Below are 19,270 nucleotides of genomic sequence, written 5' to 3' on the forward strand. Positions count from 1 at the left end.
CTAGCTGATTGCCTAAAGCAGCGTTTCTCAACTACTTCAAGCTAAGTACCTCCTAAGTCTAACATATCAACTGAGTACCCCAACCACAGACCTCCCTAGGCCCACCCAAGCTCTGCCCCAGATCCCATCCCCTTTACTAATCGTAATGCAAATTTTCCCATTCATTTTTCATATATATACACAGCAGATATAAATTATCTAAACTGACACATTTCAATCACTATATGATTTTATTTTCAATTTTACCTACCAGTGATCCTCTGCAGGCTATTGTAATTAGCTTTAAAGGTGAGACCAGAAGGCCAGGGGGGAAGCCGGAGGACGCTAGAGAGAAGGGGGAAACATGCAGGCCTTCGGCGAATCAGGAAGCAGTGGCACTGTACCGCTTAGGGAAGGCAGCTGGCAGGCACCTCTCTTCCTCCTCAGTGTGCCGCAGCACACTTGGAATCTCAGGAGCCTCAGCACACAGTTTGAGATACACTGCTCTAAGGTTTGCATAAGTGATCAATAAGTAGTTTTTACTTTTCCAAACAGTGTACTGAATTAAAAAAGAAAAACCTCAAAGCATGGATGAAAATGATGATTCTCAAATGAATGAATTGTAATCTTTTATTGTTAACAAATGACATAAAAAATAGTTGCTGTAATTTTATCATCACAAAACATGATAAGTTGGGAAAACACACATGTTAAAAATTACTTTAACAAAATCCTAATTAAGGTCCTCTTTTATGAAGCCGCATTAAGCTTTTTTAGTGCCTCTCTGCGGCAGTATTAGCTCAGATGCTCATAGAAATTCTATGAGCATCAGAACTTTTACTGTTGTAACCAGGGATAAGAAAGCCTAATGTGACTTTATAAAAAGGAGGGGGGGGGATAAATGTTTCCTTAATGTATCTGCACTTATAAGTACTCCCTACTGCTTACAATGGCAGTTACAGACATAACTGCAACTATGAAAATATGCTATAAAATGGTCATTCTGACTTAAGAAAGATAAATTTTACACTTTATAACAAATGGACTAGATCCATCTGAAATCTAATCTCTCTCTATATATGAACAGCAAAAAAAAAAAAAAAAAAAAATTAACGTGTTTTCCAGCACAAAAATACATGTATCAATGCTGGTGGCATCCATTTTAGGAATAGCCTATACTCACACTGGAAGCACAGTATCTCATCTGCTATGGCAAATTGTTCTAACACTGAGGAAAAAGCAATGCTTATGTTTCAATGCCTAAAACCATCTGTTCTCCTGATGTACTGCAAACACAAACAAAATTCCACAGTTTGAGGCCTGCGTACACCAGTATTTTTAAGGCTAACAAGATTAATATTTTAACTAACTTAAATCTTTTCATAAATGTATGACCATGTGTGTCTTTCAAATCAATATAAAATCAAATAGTGTAAGAACTATCAGAAGTAACTTGAATCTACTATGTATGAAAAATAATTAAATGGCAATTTTAATAACAAACAACTTGTATGACTGCATAATACCAAACAGAAGGTAGCTGAACCATCCTCAGAGAAAGTAAGTTTTTTTTTTCCCTTCTAAACAAGGACTATTAAAGAATTAGGAGACATTCAAGGTTAGGTTAATCACAAAAGTCAGTTTGTGAAATTTTTCACACCTTCTAGCTTTTCTTTGTATGAATGGTTCACTGTCCTGTCAATTCAAACTGTAGTTCCTTTTCTTAACTCTTTATTTTAGCCTGTAAGCCACTTGGCTCCTCTTGTTGAGTGAAGCAGTATAGCAAATCTAAATAAAGTTTCTCTTATGTATTATTTGATCCCTAAATTTACTTTGGGTCAATTTCCTTTTCTCAGAGGTTCAAAGAAAAAACTCCACGTACCACACAGCGCTTAAAAAAGATCTGTGCTATAAACCAGTAGAATAGCTTATTGTAGCTTTATATAAAAGGGTCATTTTGGAAATTTGGAAACCAGAAAACCCATTCTTTTGGGGCTAACTATGATCAGAATCTCAATGACCACATCATATCCTTTGCGGTCCACAAGATCAATTGTGTACAAGATCCAGTACCAAAGTGCACAATTCTAAGGAGGCAGATTAAAGAACCTAAAATCTGAAACAAGTATATCATGACTCATTATGTGAGCTTCTAAAATACTGTCATGATTAAAGTGGAGCTTTCTTTCAAACAAACTCAAGAGTTTAACACTATTGATAGAATCACACTGCATTGAACTTCACTGAAAAATGAAGCTACAACCATTCTGTGCGCTAAATTATGGAAACATCTGGCATACACATCATTTATACATTTAACACCCTTCAAACAAAAAAGGCATATCAATAATAATAACAACTATGGATGAGGGTTTATCTATATATATAGGTACACAAAGAGATCTGTACATATCTCTATGCAGATATCTATCTAGAAATCCATACACACATATACATATATCATACTCATTACAATTTAACTCAATAAAAGGCAGTTAGACTGTGTAATATAAAACATGTTAAAGAAAGAAAGTATTAAGTACTCCAATTTCTAAGGTATTGTATCAATGTGTAGTAAAACCTAAGTACTAAGCAGTGTGTCAGGTGTTTGAAAGACCAGTCATCATGTGTACAATATTGAGGTAGCATACTGTCCCCTCCCTGGGACTGATGTTTTCATATGCTCCCTTGCCAGAAAGGTCCAGAATTCAAAAGAACTGAAATAGGTGTGTAACTGTTTCAAATCCTTTCCCACCAATGATATAAACTTCCACATTTCTCCATAAAAGTTTTAAAGTTTACAGATAGTGTTCCACCAATCACAGTGGTGAAACAGCTAGCTGCTAACTAGACCTTTGTGAATAGGTAAGCAAAGAAAACCATCAACAATGACAGGTCACAAAACAAACACCTCTGCTTTAAAGAAACATTTATTTTTTATTTTTGGGGGGGTCAGACTTCTAGATCTGTATCTAAGGCAAAATATTACATCAAAATTCTCTGGAGACAACTTCAGTTTGAAAAAAATATTAATTAAATCCTCCAGTTCTGAGAAATTGTTATTTCCTGTGCATGTGAGCCATAACTATTCATGTCAGTCTAAGACATAATCCAAAACCACATACACAAAAGACCAATATGAGATTGTGAACATGAAACAAGGTTGATATCCCATTGCCTTTTGTAAATCACTTTTTTTTCCATTTTTTTAATTTGTCTTTTCAAATCACCACAGTCAAACTGGTACAAGTGCTTTGGCAAGGTGGGAATGCAAGCCTTTCATTCTGCAAAGGCTTGCTTTTTCTCTGTTGGTGGTTCAGCTTTATGAAGAACATGAAGATGAACAAGCTTCTCACATTGCTTCAAACTCATCAATACGCTGTTTTGTATTGCCTTGTCGGATCTGCCGCAGAGTCTTGTACTTGTCACGGCCTGCTTTCACGTTCTCAGCATGAAGAACATCATTTTGTGTTTTCTTAGATTCATCTCTAGCTTGGGCTAGCTCTGAACTTAGGGCCTGTTGAAAAAAAAAAATACTGTTTAATTCATTTCAATTAGTTATCTAGTCTCTGAAGTACATGTTAACATACACAGCAGTGCATTCTACTTTAGTACTAAAATTCTTTCCCCAGACATTAACTAAAACAAAACAACCAAATATTTTGCTGGTGAGGCCCAGTTCTAAAATTCCACACCAGAGCTTTCACCCAAAATCCATTTAAATCTCAGTCTGCCTGTTTGACATTGTCTCTCCTGAATGTCCCAATACCAACTTAAAGACCTCTATGTCCAGGGACAACAATACCACTGTGTCCTAGTCTCTTTATCTCTTTCCCTTCTCCTCTTTATGCACATTCAAAACAGTGCTAGCACAGACAGTTTTGAGATGACCCTGTGGCTCTATATTTTAACCTTCACTAAGCTTATGTTTTGGGTTCTCTTTTAAAAAGAAAGAGAACTTAGCCTGAGATGTTTAAGAGAGACCTAAAGAACTTCCATTTCAATGATGTATAGAAATTATCTAGTTTGTCTGTCTTAACTAGATTGTAAGTTCTTTCAAGCAGGGATCATCTCTTTCATGTTTTTGGTGTACAGCACTGCGTATGTCTGGTAGCACTACAAAAATGATTAGTAATAGTGAAATTGGATTTGGAAACCTTAATAAAAAACTTACACATCCTATTCCTTCTTAATATGTGTATTTATTCAAATAATCATCTCAAGAGGAGATCATATACCTTTTTTGGCTTATAAATTTGTGAGGGAGATGGGAAAGCCTTTTTTGAACTCAGTCAAGAAATAATTCTTTGTAATAACTAAAGATGTTAGTTCCATCAAAAATGATGTAGAAATGCGCTGAGGTTCAGGTTTGTCCTTTAAAACAGATTCTATTACATCCAACGCTGGGGAATTTTCATATATAGAGAAACAATATCTAATGATACTAGAATTACCTCATCAGGAAGAACTAACTCTTAGATCATCTATAATAATAAAACCCTAGAGCGTGCATGCGCTCTTGAAAATTCATGATTCCTGGCACCGTGAAGTGTGCTTCTGTGGCAGTATTCTATTTGACACCTCACGGCACTTGCAGGGGCTGGAGGCGTGTGCGGTGGCTGAAGGCACGCGACTGTGCTCTCTTCCTGCCCGCGTCCTCGGCGCGTCATCGCCCGCCCTCGCCGCCTGCCCTCACTCACGTGACTGCTCTCTCCCTGCCCGCGTCACCTCCCGCCCTCACTCGCCGCCGCTGCCGCCGCCGATCCTCCTCTTCAGAGTAGCCTGTGATCGTGGCTGGCTTTAAAGAACCTCGCAGGCCGCTCTCCAACCTCAGTAGCACACTCCCTCTGACGCACGGGATCACGTCAGAGGGAACGTGCTACCGAGTTGGAGAGTGGCCTGCTAGGTTCGCTAAAGCCGGCCACCACGATCGCAGGCTGCTTTGAAGAGGAGCAGGCCAGAAGACGCCGGGATGGAGGGAGGGTAAGAAGGGGATCAATACCGGGAGCCAAGGGGAGAGGGAAAGGGAAAGGGGAGGGGTGTACTGGGGGGAGACAGAAGGGGCCATGGATAGGGAGAGGGAAAGGGGGCAGCTTTGGAGGGGAGGTGTGCTGGGGACAGACAGCTTTGCTCTGGGGGGGAAGACAGAAGGGGCCCTGGAGAGACAGGGAGAGGGAAAGGGGGCTGCTTTGGGGGGAGGTGTGATGGGGACAGACAGCTTTGCTCTGGGGGGAAGACAGAAGAGGGCCATGGAGAGACAGTTAGGGAGAGGGAAAGGGGGCTGCTTTGGGGGGGGGAGGTGTGTGCTGGGGGCAGACAGCTTTGCTCGGGGGGGGGAGACAGAAGGATACAGACAGCGGCCAAGGAGAGAGAGAGATAAAGAAACACAGACAGACAGACACATCTATTCTAGCACCCGTTAATGTAACAGGCTTAAAGACTAGTTTATAATAAATACGTTGTATCTTGCAAATAAGATTTCATAAGCTTAAGATGAGGATGTATAAAAAAAAATAAAAATCTATAAATTGAACCAATATTTCCAAAACAGAATTACACATAGATATTAATAATAACTTTATTTTTGTATTCTACAGTACCTTGCAGTTCAGAGCGGTTCACATCAAGAAAAGCTGCGAAATCGCAGCAAAAGTACATCAACATTTTATATAAAAATTATATCATCAAAATAGTTAAACAAATTTATTAAATAAATAAGTTTTTAAAGATTGTTTAAATGTTTATATGAGAGTGAGTTCAAAATCAGAACATTTAAAATCTTGTTCCATTTATCAGCTTGGAAAGATAGTTTTGTCAAGAAATCTTTTAGATATGCATCCTTTCAAAGTTGGAAATGAGAACAGAAGAGTTCTACATGTACGGCGAGCGGTCACTGGTAGAACAAAATGATTTAAAAGATAGGTAGGTGCAAAACCTAGTAATGTTTTATAACAAACAGGCGAATTTGAAAACAATTCTAGCCTCCACCGATAACCAATGCAATTTTTTTATAATACAGTGCGATATGTTCAGACTTTTTCAAACCAAATATTAGACATATAGCTATATTTTGATGGTTTTCTTATAAGATCCCAGATAGATGGTATTACAGTAATCCAAGGTGCTCAAAATCAAAGACTGCATTAATAATCTGAAAGATGCAAAGTCAAAATATGATTTTAGAGTACGTAGTTTCCATAAAATGAAAAAACATTTTTTAACCAAGATATCGGTGTGGACATCAAAGGTTAAATATTGGTCTAAATTGACTCCTAAAATTTTTTGGGTGGTATTAATAGGATAATCCCTCCCATTCAGTTTTAAAGAAGTCTCCTTGATTTTATTGGATGAACTGGCCAAAAAAAACTTGTTTTCTGAGTTTAATTTTAATTTAAAGTCCTTGGCCCATTGTTCTACGAGATCACATAATATTTTGTTTCAAGAGACAGTGAGATAACAGGAACAATGATAGTAATATCATCTGCATAGCTGTACAGTTGTAGTTTCAACTTTGATAGTTCTATTCCCAATGATGCCTATATAGAGATTAAAGAGAAAAGGAGATAGTGGTGTAAAACTAAGTATTGATCAAATTATCTGTAAGATCTTGTTTTGACCAATTACAAGAAAAGATTTCTAAATCTTCAGTGGACTTCATATCTATAATCTGAAATTCAAAATAGTCTCTTAAATTATTGCAATCCCCCCACCTCTTTTTGAGTTTCTGGATAACGGGACAATTTTATAACCATTAGGTAAAATGTCATTAATGATTATATGATTATCTGAAATTACCCAGGTTTCAGTCTGTATTCACAAATGAAGACACGTCCAACATACCGGAACCTGAGCAAGAACGTGCGCTAGTAGGGCTAGTCTCAGTTAGAGTGCTGGTCTTAGACCAGAGGGCCGCTGCGTAAGCGGACTGTTGGGCATGATGGACCACTGGTCTGACTCAGCAGTGGCAATTCTTATGTTCTTATGTAATTCTTCAATGGAAATCAAGCAGAAAAATTAACATCCATGGAAGTGAGCCTTGAAGATGTATGCAGGCAGATAGAAAAACTAAAAACTGTCGAATCCCCGGTTCTGGACGGAATCCATCCAAGGGTTCTGAAGGAATTAAAGGAGGAGATAGCGGAACTACTGCAGCAAATTTGCAATCTATCCCTGAAAACAGGCATGATCCCGGAGGACTGGAAGATAGCCAATGTTACGCCCATCTTTAAAAAGGGATCAAGAGGTGACCCGGGAAACTACAGACCGGCGAGTCTGATCTCGGTTCCGGGGAAAATGGCGGAAGCACTGATAAAAGAAAACATCAATGAACATTTTGAAAGAAACGAACTTCTGATAACCAGCCAACATGGTTTCTGCAAGGGGAGATCATGCCTAACGAACTTATTACACTTCTTCGAAGGAATTAACAAACGGATGGACAAAGGAGACCCCATAGACATCATATATCTAGATTTCCAAAAAGCCTTTGACAAGGTGCCCCATGAACGCCTACTCCGGAAACTGAAGAACCATGGCATGGAAGGAGACATACATAGATTGATCAGAAACTGGTTGGCGGGTAGGAAACAGAGGGTAGGAGTGAAGGGCCACTACTCGGACTGGAGGAGGGTCACGAGTGGGGTCCCGCAGGGCTCGGTGCTCAGGCCACTGCTATTTAATATATTCATAAATGATCTAGAAACAGGGATGAAGTGCGAAATAATAAAATTTGCAGACGACACCAAACTATTTAGTGGAGCTTGGACTAAAGAGGACTGCGAAGAATTGCAAAGGGACTTGAACAAACTAGGGGAATGGGCGACGAGATGGCAGATGAAGTTCAACATTGAGAAATGTAAAGTATTACATGTGGGAAACAGAAACCCAAGGTACAACTATACGATGGGAGGGATGTTATTAAATGAGAGTACCCAAGAAAGGGACTTGGGGGTAATGGTGGACATGACAATGAAACCGACGGCACAGTGCACAGCGGCCGCTAAGAAGGCAAACAGAATGCTAGGCATAATCAAGAAGGGTATTACAACCAGAACGAAAGAAGTTATCCTGCCATTGTATCGGGCGATGGTGCGTCCGCATCTGGAGTACTGCATCCAATATTGGTCACCGTACCTTAAGAAGGACATGGCGTTACTTGAGAGGGTTCAGAGGAGAGCGAAGCGTCTGATAAAGGGGATGGAAAACCTTTCATACGCTGAGAGATTGGAGAAACTGGTCTCTTTTCCCTAGAGAAGAGGAGACTTAGAGGGGATATGATAGAGACTTACAAGATCATGAAGGGCATAGAGAGAGTAGAGAGGGACAGATTCTTCAAACTTTCAAATAATAAAAGAACAAGAGGGCATTCAAAAAAGTTGAAAGGGGACAGATTCAAAACGAATGCTAGGAAGTTCTTCTTTACCCAACGTGTGGTGGACACCTGGAATGCGCTTCCAGAGAGCGTAATAGGGCAGAGTATGGTACTGGGGTTCAAGAAAGGATTGGACAATTTCCTGCTGGAAAAGGGGATAGAGGGGTATAGATAGAGGATTACTGTACAGATCCTAAACCTGTTGGGCCGCCGTGTGAGCGGACTGCTGAGCACGATGGACCTCAGGTCTGACCCAGCAGAGGCATTGATTATGTTCTTAATATATCAAGCTGATCTTCTTCCAGTCAATCTTTTACCAATTGTGCCTTGTTTCTGATAGAGCGTATGTTTAAATATGCACAAGAGGAAGTGTAGTAGTCTGAAGAAATTGGAAACTCTGTAAGGGTCATGTTTTTCAAATAACGTTCCCTTTTGCTAATGATTCTGGGGGAATGATGAGTAGAATTGAGGAATTCTATTGGAAAAGGGCCGGCTTCTGAATAGTCATAGAGAGTACAAAATGGGCGATAAAATCTATCAATTCTAGCGTGTCTGTTAAACAAATATTGAATTGGAATTGGTTCAAAAGCTAGTACATTAAAGGACAATGGGCTAGATTCACTAAGCCCACCTTAACTTTCCGGTCCATGTCCGATCCGTGTCTGGGCTCCCAATTCACAACATGTCCTATACTAATTAGGCTGATCGGAAGAAAGCCCCCAACTGACCATGCGGATCGCAAAAGAGCGATCCTGACACATGCGCAGACCATCTTCTTTGCTTGTAGATGGTCTGCGCATGCGCTTGCCTCAGTAAGTATTTTTTTTTTATCCATTTGCAGTTAGTTGCTCGCCTAGTTCAATAAGCACATATTGCTTGTTGTTAGCGCCTGAAATCCGGAGCCTGCCCTAGCAATTTGTACTAGTGCACTTGAATTTCTGGAAGTAATCACCCCCACAAATGTGGTCAGCTGTTTTCCAAACACGATGTCCAGCAAAAACGAGGCTCTTTACCAAAGTACTCTGCAATTAAAACATGCAGATTCTTACAAGCGGCTCTTGGTGGGAACCAGGAACCAAACGTGCCCCCCCTTTCCCGGCTGCTATTTCCGCTGCTGCTGTCTCCAGCCGCGCTCATCAACCGGCAATGTTACTCCCTATACACGGGAGAAGGCGGTATCCCATGGGTAGTGGTGTCCTCTGTGCTTCGCAGTTGCTTTGGGGGAAGTAGATTTCACGGCTGTAGAGCAGAGAGGCAGCGAGCAGGGCAATATGTGAAGTGATTTCAGGCCTGTAGAACAGTCGGCAAGGACTTGAGCGACTGATCCTCACTAGTCACTTCTTTTGTAATCGGCCAGCCCAGTCGGAGTTCCTTACTTTTTTTTGTGAATCACTGCCTTCCCTACTTTTGGATGTCCCTCCCCTCATTTGCATGCGCCGATCAGATCGAGAAGCAGGTTAGTGAATCCGGGTTGCAAAGGGGTCGCTAAGTGGTTGGGACCTGATCGGTGGGCTTAGTGAATCTAGCCCTAAGTCCTAAAATAAATCAAATATAAAACAAGGAAAGTCAAAAATCCTTTTCTAAGAGAATCCATTTCTAGTTAGAAAGTAACTATATAATGGAGAAAATTAACTAAAAATAGAGATCTTTAAATAAGCAAGAAATTTAAAATACATTAAAATTAAACATGCAATACTTATTCAAATAGGGAATAACTTCCATCTCTTCTCAGTTGCTTCATAAAGGCATGCGCTAAGGTGCATGCCTTTGATGGTGCACCATTAGGCGCTAGACTTTTAAAGGTTGCAGCGCCTGACGTGGTGAAAGGAGGGCGGAGCACACTCCCATGCCCAAGAACAGCTTGCCGCTCAGGTAGCAAATGAAAGATGGTAGTTCTTTCGAAGATTTTTCCCGCTAGACTTTTAAAGGTCCCAGCGCCGATGCAGTGAAAGGAGGGCGGAGCACGGTCCCACGCCCAAGAACAGCTTGCCGCTCAGGTAGCAAATGAGAGATGGCCTTCCAGGTGGTCTATTTACATTCTTATGGATCTTTGGTAAGACATAAATTCTTGGTGTGGATGGATGCGCGGGACACAGAAAAACCTGTTTTTTATGGGTAAGCATTCCTCTTTCACTCGCATCCATGACTATTTCCTTGATCATTTGCTGCAAATGCTCAATTGGATTTTGTGGAAGGAGCCGATATGTAGATCTATCATCCAACTGATGTTCAGCTTCTTGTATATACAACTGTATTAGTTGGACTACAATTGGACAACACTTATCTGCTCTCAAGATGACAGTCTTTATTGTCTCTCAGGTCAATAAATGCTGCATATTGTGATTTAGAGATATTATGTTCTATTTTGTAGTGTTGAGATTCCATCTCTTTAAGATTCTTTAACACTAGTTCTTGAAAGGTTTATATAATAGGATCCATTGTTCCAGGCGGATACCAATGAGAGTGGGGTGCTTTAATTGAGATATCAGCACTGCATGGATTAGACACACACACAAAAAAAAATGCTTCAGTTGACGTTTCCGAATCAGTTGAAACAACGCTATTCTAGCTTTAAAGGCATCAAAACGTACTGTTGGTACAAAATTTAAGCCCAGCTCTAATACATCACATTGATCGTTAGTCAAAGTGATCCCTCCTATAATGTTAAGATTGATCTCTCATTCTCTGGGCTCATGTCTTGTTGTTCTAATCCTATTCTCCGATTGAATCGTCCCCCTTCCTCTTCTCCTCTGATCTAAAAAAGATCTACTCCCATATCAGGTTAAAGTTGAGAGATTGATTTATTGAAGATGTGATATACATGTAATCTTTATTTTTAACTGGTTTTTTTGCTGTAGATTTACCCTGCCCTGATGCAGATAGTGAAACATGCATGTTGGCATTGGGTTCAGCAAATATTTAAGAAGTTAATAGCAAACAGCAATTTAAGATAAGTGCAATATGTAAATTTAAGAAATTAAAAATATAAAAATATAAAAATGATAAAAGTGATTTGATAGATTGAAGCCGATAAAGAAGCTTGAGGCCTAAACGATGATTCTTATTGGGTAATTTTCCCATGAGAAACCCCTTCTGATGGCTGCTAAGTAGTTTGTTATAAAGTAAAAAATAAATCTATCCATGTTACAAGGAATGACTGGATGTATATAGTATTCAGAATTTAATGCATAAGACAAGATAACTGGCGGTGTTTGTTTTGTTGGTTGATTCAGTGCTTCCCCCCAGTATAAATAAACACCCAAATTAAAGGGATTTATAGTATAAACAGCATCTGTTAAGGTAAAATACTTTTGGTGATCTTCACTGAGCATTAATAGCAATGAAGGCCAAAAGAAAGGAGTGGTGTTTTCAATCATATTTATAGTAAAAAAAAACCAAAACAAACATTTCTCTCATATGACATTTCTCTCGATGTCATTAATACAATCTTATTACCTGTAGTTGCTTCTTCACACGTTCATTCTTTTGTGACTCAGTCAGGCGTTCTTCCTCACTTCGATGGTTCAGTACTCCTTCAGAGGACAATTCAGCACTGGCCTCTGCACTGTTTTCATCATGCTCATCATGATCATTGTCTGTTGGAGTAACAACCGATAGTGGGGGAGGGGGAGGAAGTGCAGACATGACAGTTTTCAGTTCTTCTTTGGTCTTTTCCAGGTCTTCCTGGGCTGCGAAGGCCTAAACAGAGGGCAGATTTAACTTTAACATTGTTGCATATGCTATACTGCAAATATCTCAAGTATTTCCCAAAGGCAAAGTATTTATAGTAATACTCTCCAATATACCATCAATCCTTCAATGTGTTACATTAAATAGCATATTTCCAACCCTTCATATTATTTAAAGCAGGATCGTCAAGTACTTCCAACTGGTATTATTTGTACTACTCAGGAGTGCACATTACAGTCATCATAAATCTGTTTTATATTAATTATTTATAATTCAACATTTAAGTCTCCTAACTATTTTATTTCCTTTTAAATTTTAAAGACTTATCTGCTCTTAGAGCTGTCGGGTGGGGACTCTGTCCGACAAGTTTCGCTTAACGACTTTTTCAAGGATGTCCCATAAATACATCCCATTGTCGCATCTCAACATAACAAAAGACTGTTGTAGATATGAAAATCACAGAAGCTGATGGATGCTATGGACTAGGACCAAGAGTCACTGTACTAAACACACAAATAAAATAATCATACTAATGTTACTGTTAACAAGTGTTCTATTAAACACACGAGGAAGATGATATAAATGGATGGTACTGGGATGAACAGCTCTCCCAGAGCTCAGAACTGGCCCTTCCTGCATGTAATGGTTTCTTCAGTACGTTCCATATTTCAGTGTTGGAGAGATTGTGTGCCTGATTAATCCTGCCGTCTACAGAGAACACCTGTTACACAAACAACTTTGCTTTCTCCTTTGACAAGCAGAGCTCTATCGGGCACAAAACTAGGTGCTTCCCAAGCTTATGAAAGCTAAATGAAATCATATCACAAAAATATGTGGGGGTGATAAAATGACCTTTCCATGAATCACCTCCCCCCTCCCCCCAATTCAGTCTGGATTCTCTACAGGATCTGTCAGAAACTCAATATAAACCCCAAAACTCCATCTTGGTATCACAGTCCATAACATAACAGCAATCTTATAGTCAAATAAATTTTATTGAGCTCAACAAAAGCAACAAACAGGAGACAAAACCAAGAACAAGCAAGCTCAGCATTTTAAATAACAGGAACACAACCTCCCAAGAAAATCCTCCCATCCCAACATAACCCTTCCCAAAATAAATAACCCCTCCCCCAAGGGACCTCCTTCCAAGCAATACACGTAACAGCAATCTTATATATCGCTTCAACCTCACAGCTCAGCATGGTTTACAAGAAAGAGAACTGCGCGTACGCAAGGAAATGACAATTCTATATAAAGAATCCAAGAAGAAAAAATGGAAATACAACATTCGTAAAGAGATGAGTTTTTAATAATTTCCTGAAGTTAATGTAAGATTGAGAACTGGAGATCAACTTACCAAAGATCTTATCCCAAAGAGCAGCTTGGTAAGTCAAACTTCGGCTGAAAAATCTTTTAAATCGGCAACCCCTAACCGCAGGAAAAGCAAAAAATCTAATTTCACGAACAAGGCGTCTACCATTACCACTCCCCATACAAAAATAAAATACTCAAATTGTGGTCATCACATCAAATTGTGGTCATCCGTTGATAGACACTTTGCGAAATAACACCAAATCCTGCTAAAAGACACTCAAAACCTATACAGGAACCTTACTACCTACCCTAACCCACCTACAGTACTATGAGATACTGCTGAAATGTTCTCAGCCCAACCAAGAAGAGAATGATGTGAAGCTATGAAACCTACAAGTTATTTCACACTTTTCTTGACTGAGACCCCAAATCTTCTAAGGAGGAAGCATGATGGGAGAGTAGTGGAATCGTATCAGACCCCTCAGGATCCTGCAGCACTAGTGGTTGCCGCAAGACCTCGCTCTGTGGAGGAAACTCCTGTGAGCACTGCTCGGCTGGCTCACAGACTGAGCCAACAATCTTCTGTGCTTTCAATAAACTGCATACCTCAAAGACACAAAATCAGGGTCATAGACCTGACCTGGAACCTCCAAGGCACTCTGTCAGTCTACTATGTCTCCTCTCAGTCGCGGTTTAGAGGCTCTAACTGGGCTTTGTGGCCCAAATCTCAAGCTTTCTACCCTTCCTGATCCTTGGAGTGACCAGAGGGAGCTAAGCCCAGGGCTCACATCTCCCCCCCTCGTATGCCCTACAGCACGCGGAACAAGGACGTTCCTCAGACAATCATCCAGTGTAAACTGGTATGATATGGGCTCCATAACAATAAATTTCCACCAAAATGAGGCAATTGGAAGCAGGAGGGGGCTTTTAAAATAAAATTGGGAAATTTAAGATGGCCGCTGTGGCAGCATTTTGGCGCCCAAAAATGGTCCATAGGAGCAAAACTAAAAATTCAAAATTACTCAAAATAGGATTATTCAGGCGGGGGACCCTTGGGACAACCTCAGAAACCCTTTGTTTTGCCTAGATCAGTGGTTCCAAAACCTGTCCTGGGGGACCCCCAGCCAGTCAGGTTTTCAAGATATTCCTAATGAATATGCATGAGAGAGATTTGCATATAATGGAAGTGACAGGTATGCAAATCTCTCTCATGCATATTCATTAGGGATATCTTGAAAACCTGACTGGCTGGGGGTCCCCCAGGACAGGTTTGGGAACCACTGGCCTAGATCAAACCCACTCTGATTTTCACATACACAGTAATGAGAAGCGGATGCAGGCAGAACACATGGCAGGGCTGTAAGGAATTGTAAACTGTTTGCACAGGAAATGCACTCTTCAAACGACCAGTTCAATGTAATAAAATGACCAGCTAAAGCAGTTTATTACTTTGTGCTGCCATTCTGAAGCTTCTTCTTCCTTTTTTTTCTTGGCCTCCTCAAGCAGTGCAATCTTAGCAGTGAATTCAGCAAGTTCTGCTGCCTAAAAATAGAAAGGGAATTTTAAAAATCAAGCATTAATTTAACGTAATATTAACTACTACCCAGAATACATAGATCAAACTGCTTCTGCAACTCACCTCTTGGGAAAGGGGGGAAAACAGTTCAAATACTCTTAAGACTACAATGTTGCCATAATTAACAAACTATGAAAAACAGTGATACAAATTTTTGCAGTCTCTTAGTGTATCTAGGAACCTAAGGAAGGTTGTGGTAGCCTGTGTGTCATCCTACTGTGACATATGCTAATACACCTAAGTAGCACCTCCCAGAACTGCAGCACTATCAAAATTTAAGCATTTGCAAGAATCCTGTTTTTCTATTTTAAAAAAACCTTCCCTACCAGTTGTTCCTGATTCTTCATCTGGTCAGCTGCTTGTTTTGCCAGGGCCGCTTTTGCTTCCTCTGCAGATCGACGTTCTTTTTCCAAGCGCTCTGCATCCTCCTTTGCTCGCTTTCGCTCTTGATCCAGTTCTAGAGCCCTCCGAGTCTGTTCTTCTAGTTCTGTCCAAGGCACGTTGCAGATACCATTAAACTAATTGTTTTTTATAATTTGCATTTAGTAGAAAAGATTTTAATATCCATAAGCATTTCAACATAATACCAAACTGCCCAAACCAGTAGAATTGAAAAGTTTAAACTGGAGGAAGGCAGGGTAAATGAAAATCTCAATTTGAGATCACTATTAGAAGTTTTGTATGTTACCCACAAGGGCTGAGCTTTGGCAAAAAAACCAACCAATTATGTTATATGGGAAAAAGTCTCAGAAGATAAATAAGGAAATAATCTTCCAAATCCAAAACCTACCACAAAAGCAAAGGAAAAGTGTTACAATATATAAAAGCAAATTTTATATTTAGCTTCACAGTACAAATGTGGTCATTGTGTAAAATGAAAAACACAGTGTTGTGTCCAACTATCACCTTTTAATATGGTCTCAGATCTCACTAAACACAATTTCCACTCCATAGCAACTACTTTGTATGTTTGTGCAAGGATCAAGATACGTAAACTACCATACTCTGAATCAGCAAGAATCACATTCAGCCAGACACCAAAGCACTGGTCAGACCATTTGGATAAAGCAAAGATACTTAACTGTAGTAGATGTTCTCTGATGACAGGTGACATCATCCAAAGAACCCGATATGGACACTGCCAAGTTCACTGTCACTTTAAATCTTTAGGCAGTGCTCATACTGCACACGTGCTGTTGCTTTCCCAACCAACACTGGCTCATGGGACCATCAGTTCAGTGACAAAGCTAAAAAGCCAACTAAGGGAGGTGGGCATGTTGTGAAAATAAATGCTTGCTGTCCTCAGAGAATACCTGCTACAGGTAAGTATCTTTGCTTTTTCCAAGGACAAGCAGACATAATATTCTCACATGTGGGACACCCAATCTGCCTGGATAATATTACATGTGGGACTCCCAAGTTACCAAGATCAAGTGCCTGGAAGAGGTTAAACATTGAATATACAGGAGCCTGGTGAAATCCTATAGGGTAGTACAGAATAGATTTTGCAGAACTGCTTGCCCAAACAGACTGTCTCTTCTGGAGATGTGTTCCAAACAGTAGTGAGAAATAAACATATGGACTGAGGACCATGTATCCGCTTTGCAGATTTCTTCAATAGATGCAGAGCAAAAACTAGGCCACTAAGGTAGCCATAGCCCATACACTGTGGGCTGTCCCATGCCTGAGTATACATAGGATACTTTTTTTTTTATAGCCTATTAAGATCAAAGGCCATCTTTGTGGCTTGATATGGTCCAGGTAGTATGGCAGAGAACGTTTGCAGTCTAAGGTACGAAGGGCTGCTTCTCCAGGATGAAAACCTGGCTTTGGAAAGAACACAAGCAAACCAATGGATTGATTGAGTTTGAATTCTGAAATTACCTTAGGGAGGAATTTTGGATGTGTTCATGATGGAACCTTGTATAAGGAGGATCCGATACAAGGGCTTGAATTTCACTCACCCAGCATGCAGACATAAGGGCTATGAGGAGAACTACCTTTCAAGTAAGATGTTTGTGAGAAAGCAAGATGTAAGTGGTTCAAAGGGAGATTTCATAAGAGTAGAGAGAATAATGTTAAAGATCCCAGATGACAGGAGGAGGTTTGATAAGTGGCTTTATGTGGAATAGGCATTGTATGAAACGGGCTACTAAGGGATGTAGAGAAAGGAGTTTGTTGTTCAGGCAGGAACAAAATCACCAAGATGAACTCTTACCAAATTGGTTTTAGACCAGAATTAGAGAGGTAGAAAAGGTAATCATTGATGGATGCAAGTGGACATGAGACAGGCTCCAGAGAATCCAACACATGCCAGGAAGAAAAATGTATCCACTTGAAGCAATAACAGCACTGAGAGCAAGGTTTCGGAGATGCTTTAATGACAGCAGATACTAAAGCTGAGAAGCAGAAAGCATTTACCTGTTTGGTGAAAGAAACCATGCTGTTAATGCAAACGAGTGGGGGTTGGGATGAAGGAAGGACCCTTCATGCTGTTAGCAATATTGGAAACCATGCAGTTCCCACAATTTGCTAATCAAGAGCTGTAGAAGGTGTGGAAATCAAACCTAGTGTGGCCAAAGGGGTGCTATGAGGATCATGGTGCCCCGATCTTGGCAAAGTTCGAGTAGAATTTTCCCTACAAGAGAGATTGGAGGAAATGAATAGAGGAACTTTGCCCCCAACTGCATTGTGTTGGACACCTTTCTACTTCACTGGGGGGAAGCAAAGAGATCTATGCTTAGCATCCTCCCTTCAAGAGAAAAATGGATGCAAGACTATTGTGCTGAAAGACCATTCCCAAGGCTGAAGAAATCTGCTCAACTTGTCTGCCAACACATTCTGCTTCCCCGCTAAATAAACCACCCTGAGAAGCATCCCATAAGCAATGACCCAATTCCAAATCTGGATTACCTCCATACAAAGATAGTAAGATCCCATACTTCCTTGTTTGTTCAAATAGAACATGGCAACCTGATTATCCGTATGGAAAAGTACTACCCATTGAAGGAAGTGGTCCTGGAATGTCTTGAGAGAATTCTCTATCACTCGTAGCTGAAAAAGATTGATTACGGTGGGGTTGTTCATGTTGAGACCACACTCCCTAAGTGTGGAGACCACCTAGAGGAGATCCCCAGGCTAGCATCGAAGCATCTGTGGTTAGAAGATTTTGGTGGGGAAGGAGCTGGAAGGGAATCGCCGGGTAATATTGTGTTGTACCATACTCCATTGGAAAGAGTGCCATAGATCTGGGGTTACAAACTCAAGAGGGATCCCGTGGCTTGGGCCCATTGTGTTAATAAGGGCCACTGTAGAATTCTGAAGAGGAGTACAAATGGGGTCACATGAATTGTTGATGTCATGTGACCGAGCAGGTGTAATATCTGACAGGTGGAAGGGCACTTGAGGGTGGAGACTGATCGACATACAGTATGTGAATGAGATTGTCAATCCTCTGCTTGGGTAGAAAACCTGACCTTGAATGGTGTTCAAGAGTGCTCCTATGAACTCCAAGGTTTAAGGCTGCTGTAGATGTGACTTTTGGTAGTTGACAGCAAACCCTAGAAATTTGAGGAGATGACTATTGAAGTTATGACATACTGAGCTGCTTGCAATGATGTAGCCTTGATCATCTAAGTAGGGAAACACGTGAAACCCTCCATGAGTGAAGGGTTCCACAACTACTATGAGGCATTTCATGAAGACATGAGGAGCAGAGGCTAGTACGAAGGGCAAGACCTTGTACTGGAAGTGTTAGGGACCAATGCGGAAATGGAGATACTTCCTGTAAGCAGGAAGGATGGATATGCGACTGTAGGCTTCTTTGAGCTCTAGAAAGAAAAGCCAATCTCTTATTCTAGCAGGGATAGAAGGGTTCCCAGAGAGATAATGCAAAACCTCTCCATCAGCAAAAATTTGTTTAAGGCTAAGAAGTCTAAGGCCTCTGGCCTTTTTTGGTATCAAGAAATACTTGGAGTAAAAACCCCGACCCCTCTCTTGCAGAGGAATAGGTTATACTGCATGTAGCTGGAGAAGAGCTGAGAGTTCTTAGTGGAGGGTCTTCTAGAGGGAGTTGAAAAGAGACTTTTAATGAGTGATTTGGAAGCTTTTTGAGTAGATCTAGGCATAGTCCTAAGTAACAACTTGAAGCACCCACTGATCTGTTGTGAGAAACTCCAAAATTGGTGAAAATAGAGCAATCTGCCTCTGACAGGGAGGAAGATGAGGGTAACACTGACAATGCTGTCTAGAAGAGAGAATTGTCAAAAGGATGACTGTTATTTGAACTCAGAATGAGATTGAGACTTGTGTCTTTTGTTATTTTGTACAGGAACGCT

General features: G+C 40.4%; 1 protein-coding gene across 5 annotated transcripts in view; it reads right to left on the reverse strand.

Moving 5' to 3' along the window:
- Positions 1 to 595: 595 nt before the first annotated feature.
- The window catches only part of RDX (radixin), a 100,459-nt gene continuing 81,784 nt past the window's right edge, over positions 596 to 19,270 (reverse strand). For all 5 annotated transcript variants that reach the window (XM_033949435.1, XM_033949433.1, XM_033949431.1 and 2 more), the window contains 4 exons: positions 15,260 to 15,420; positions 14,807 to 14,899; positions 11,807 to 12,049; positions 596 to 3,496 (listed from right to left, as the gene is read on the reverse strand). In XM_033949435.1, the coding sequence (XP_033805326.1) occupies positions 3,332 to 3,496; positions 11,807 to 12,049; positions 14,807 to 14,899; positions 15,260 to 15,420 (662 nt within the window). In that variant the 3' untranslated portion in view covers positions 596 to 3,331. The remainder of the gene's footprint in view (positions 3,497 to 11,806; positions 12,050 to 14,806; positions 14,900 to 15,259; positions 15,421 to 19,270) is intronic.

This window comes from Geotrypetes seraphini, chromosome 6 (assembly GCF_902459505.1).
Source record: "Geotrypetes seraphini chromosome 6, aGeoSer1.1, whole genome shotgun sequence".
NCBI classification, from domain to species: Eukaryota; Metazoa; Chordata; class Amphibia; order Gymnophiona; family Dermophiidae; genus Geotrypetes; species Geotrypetes seraphini.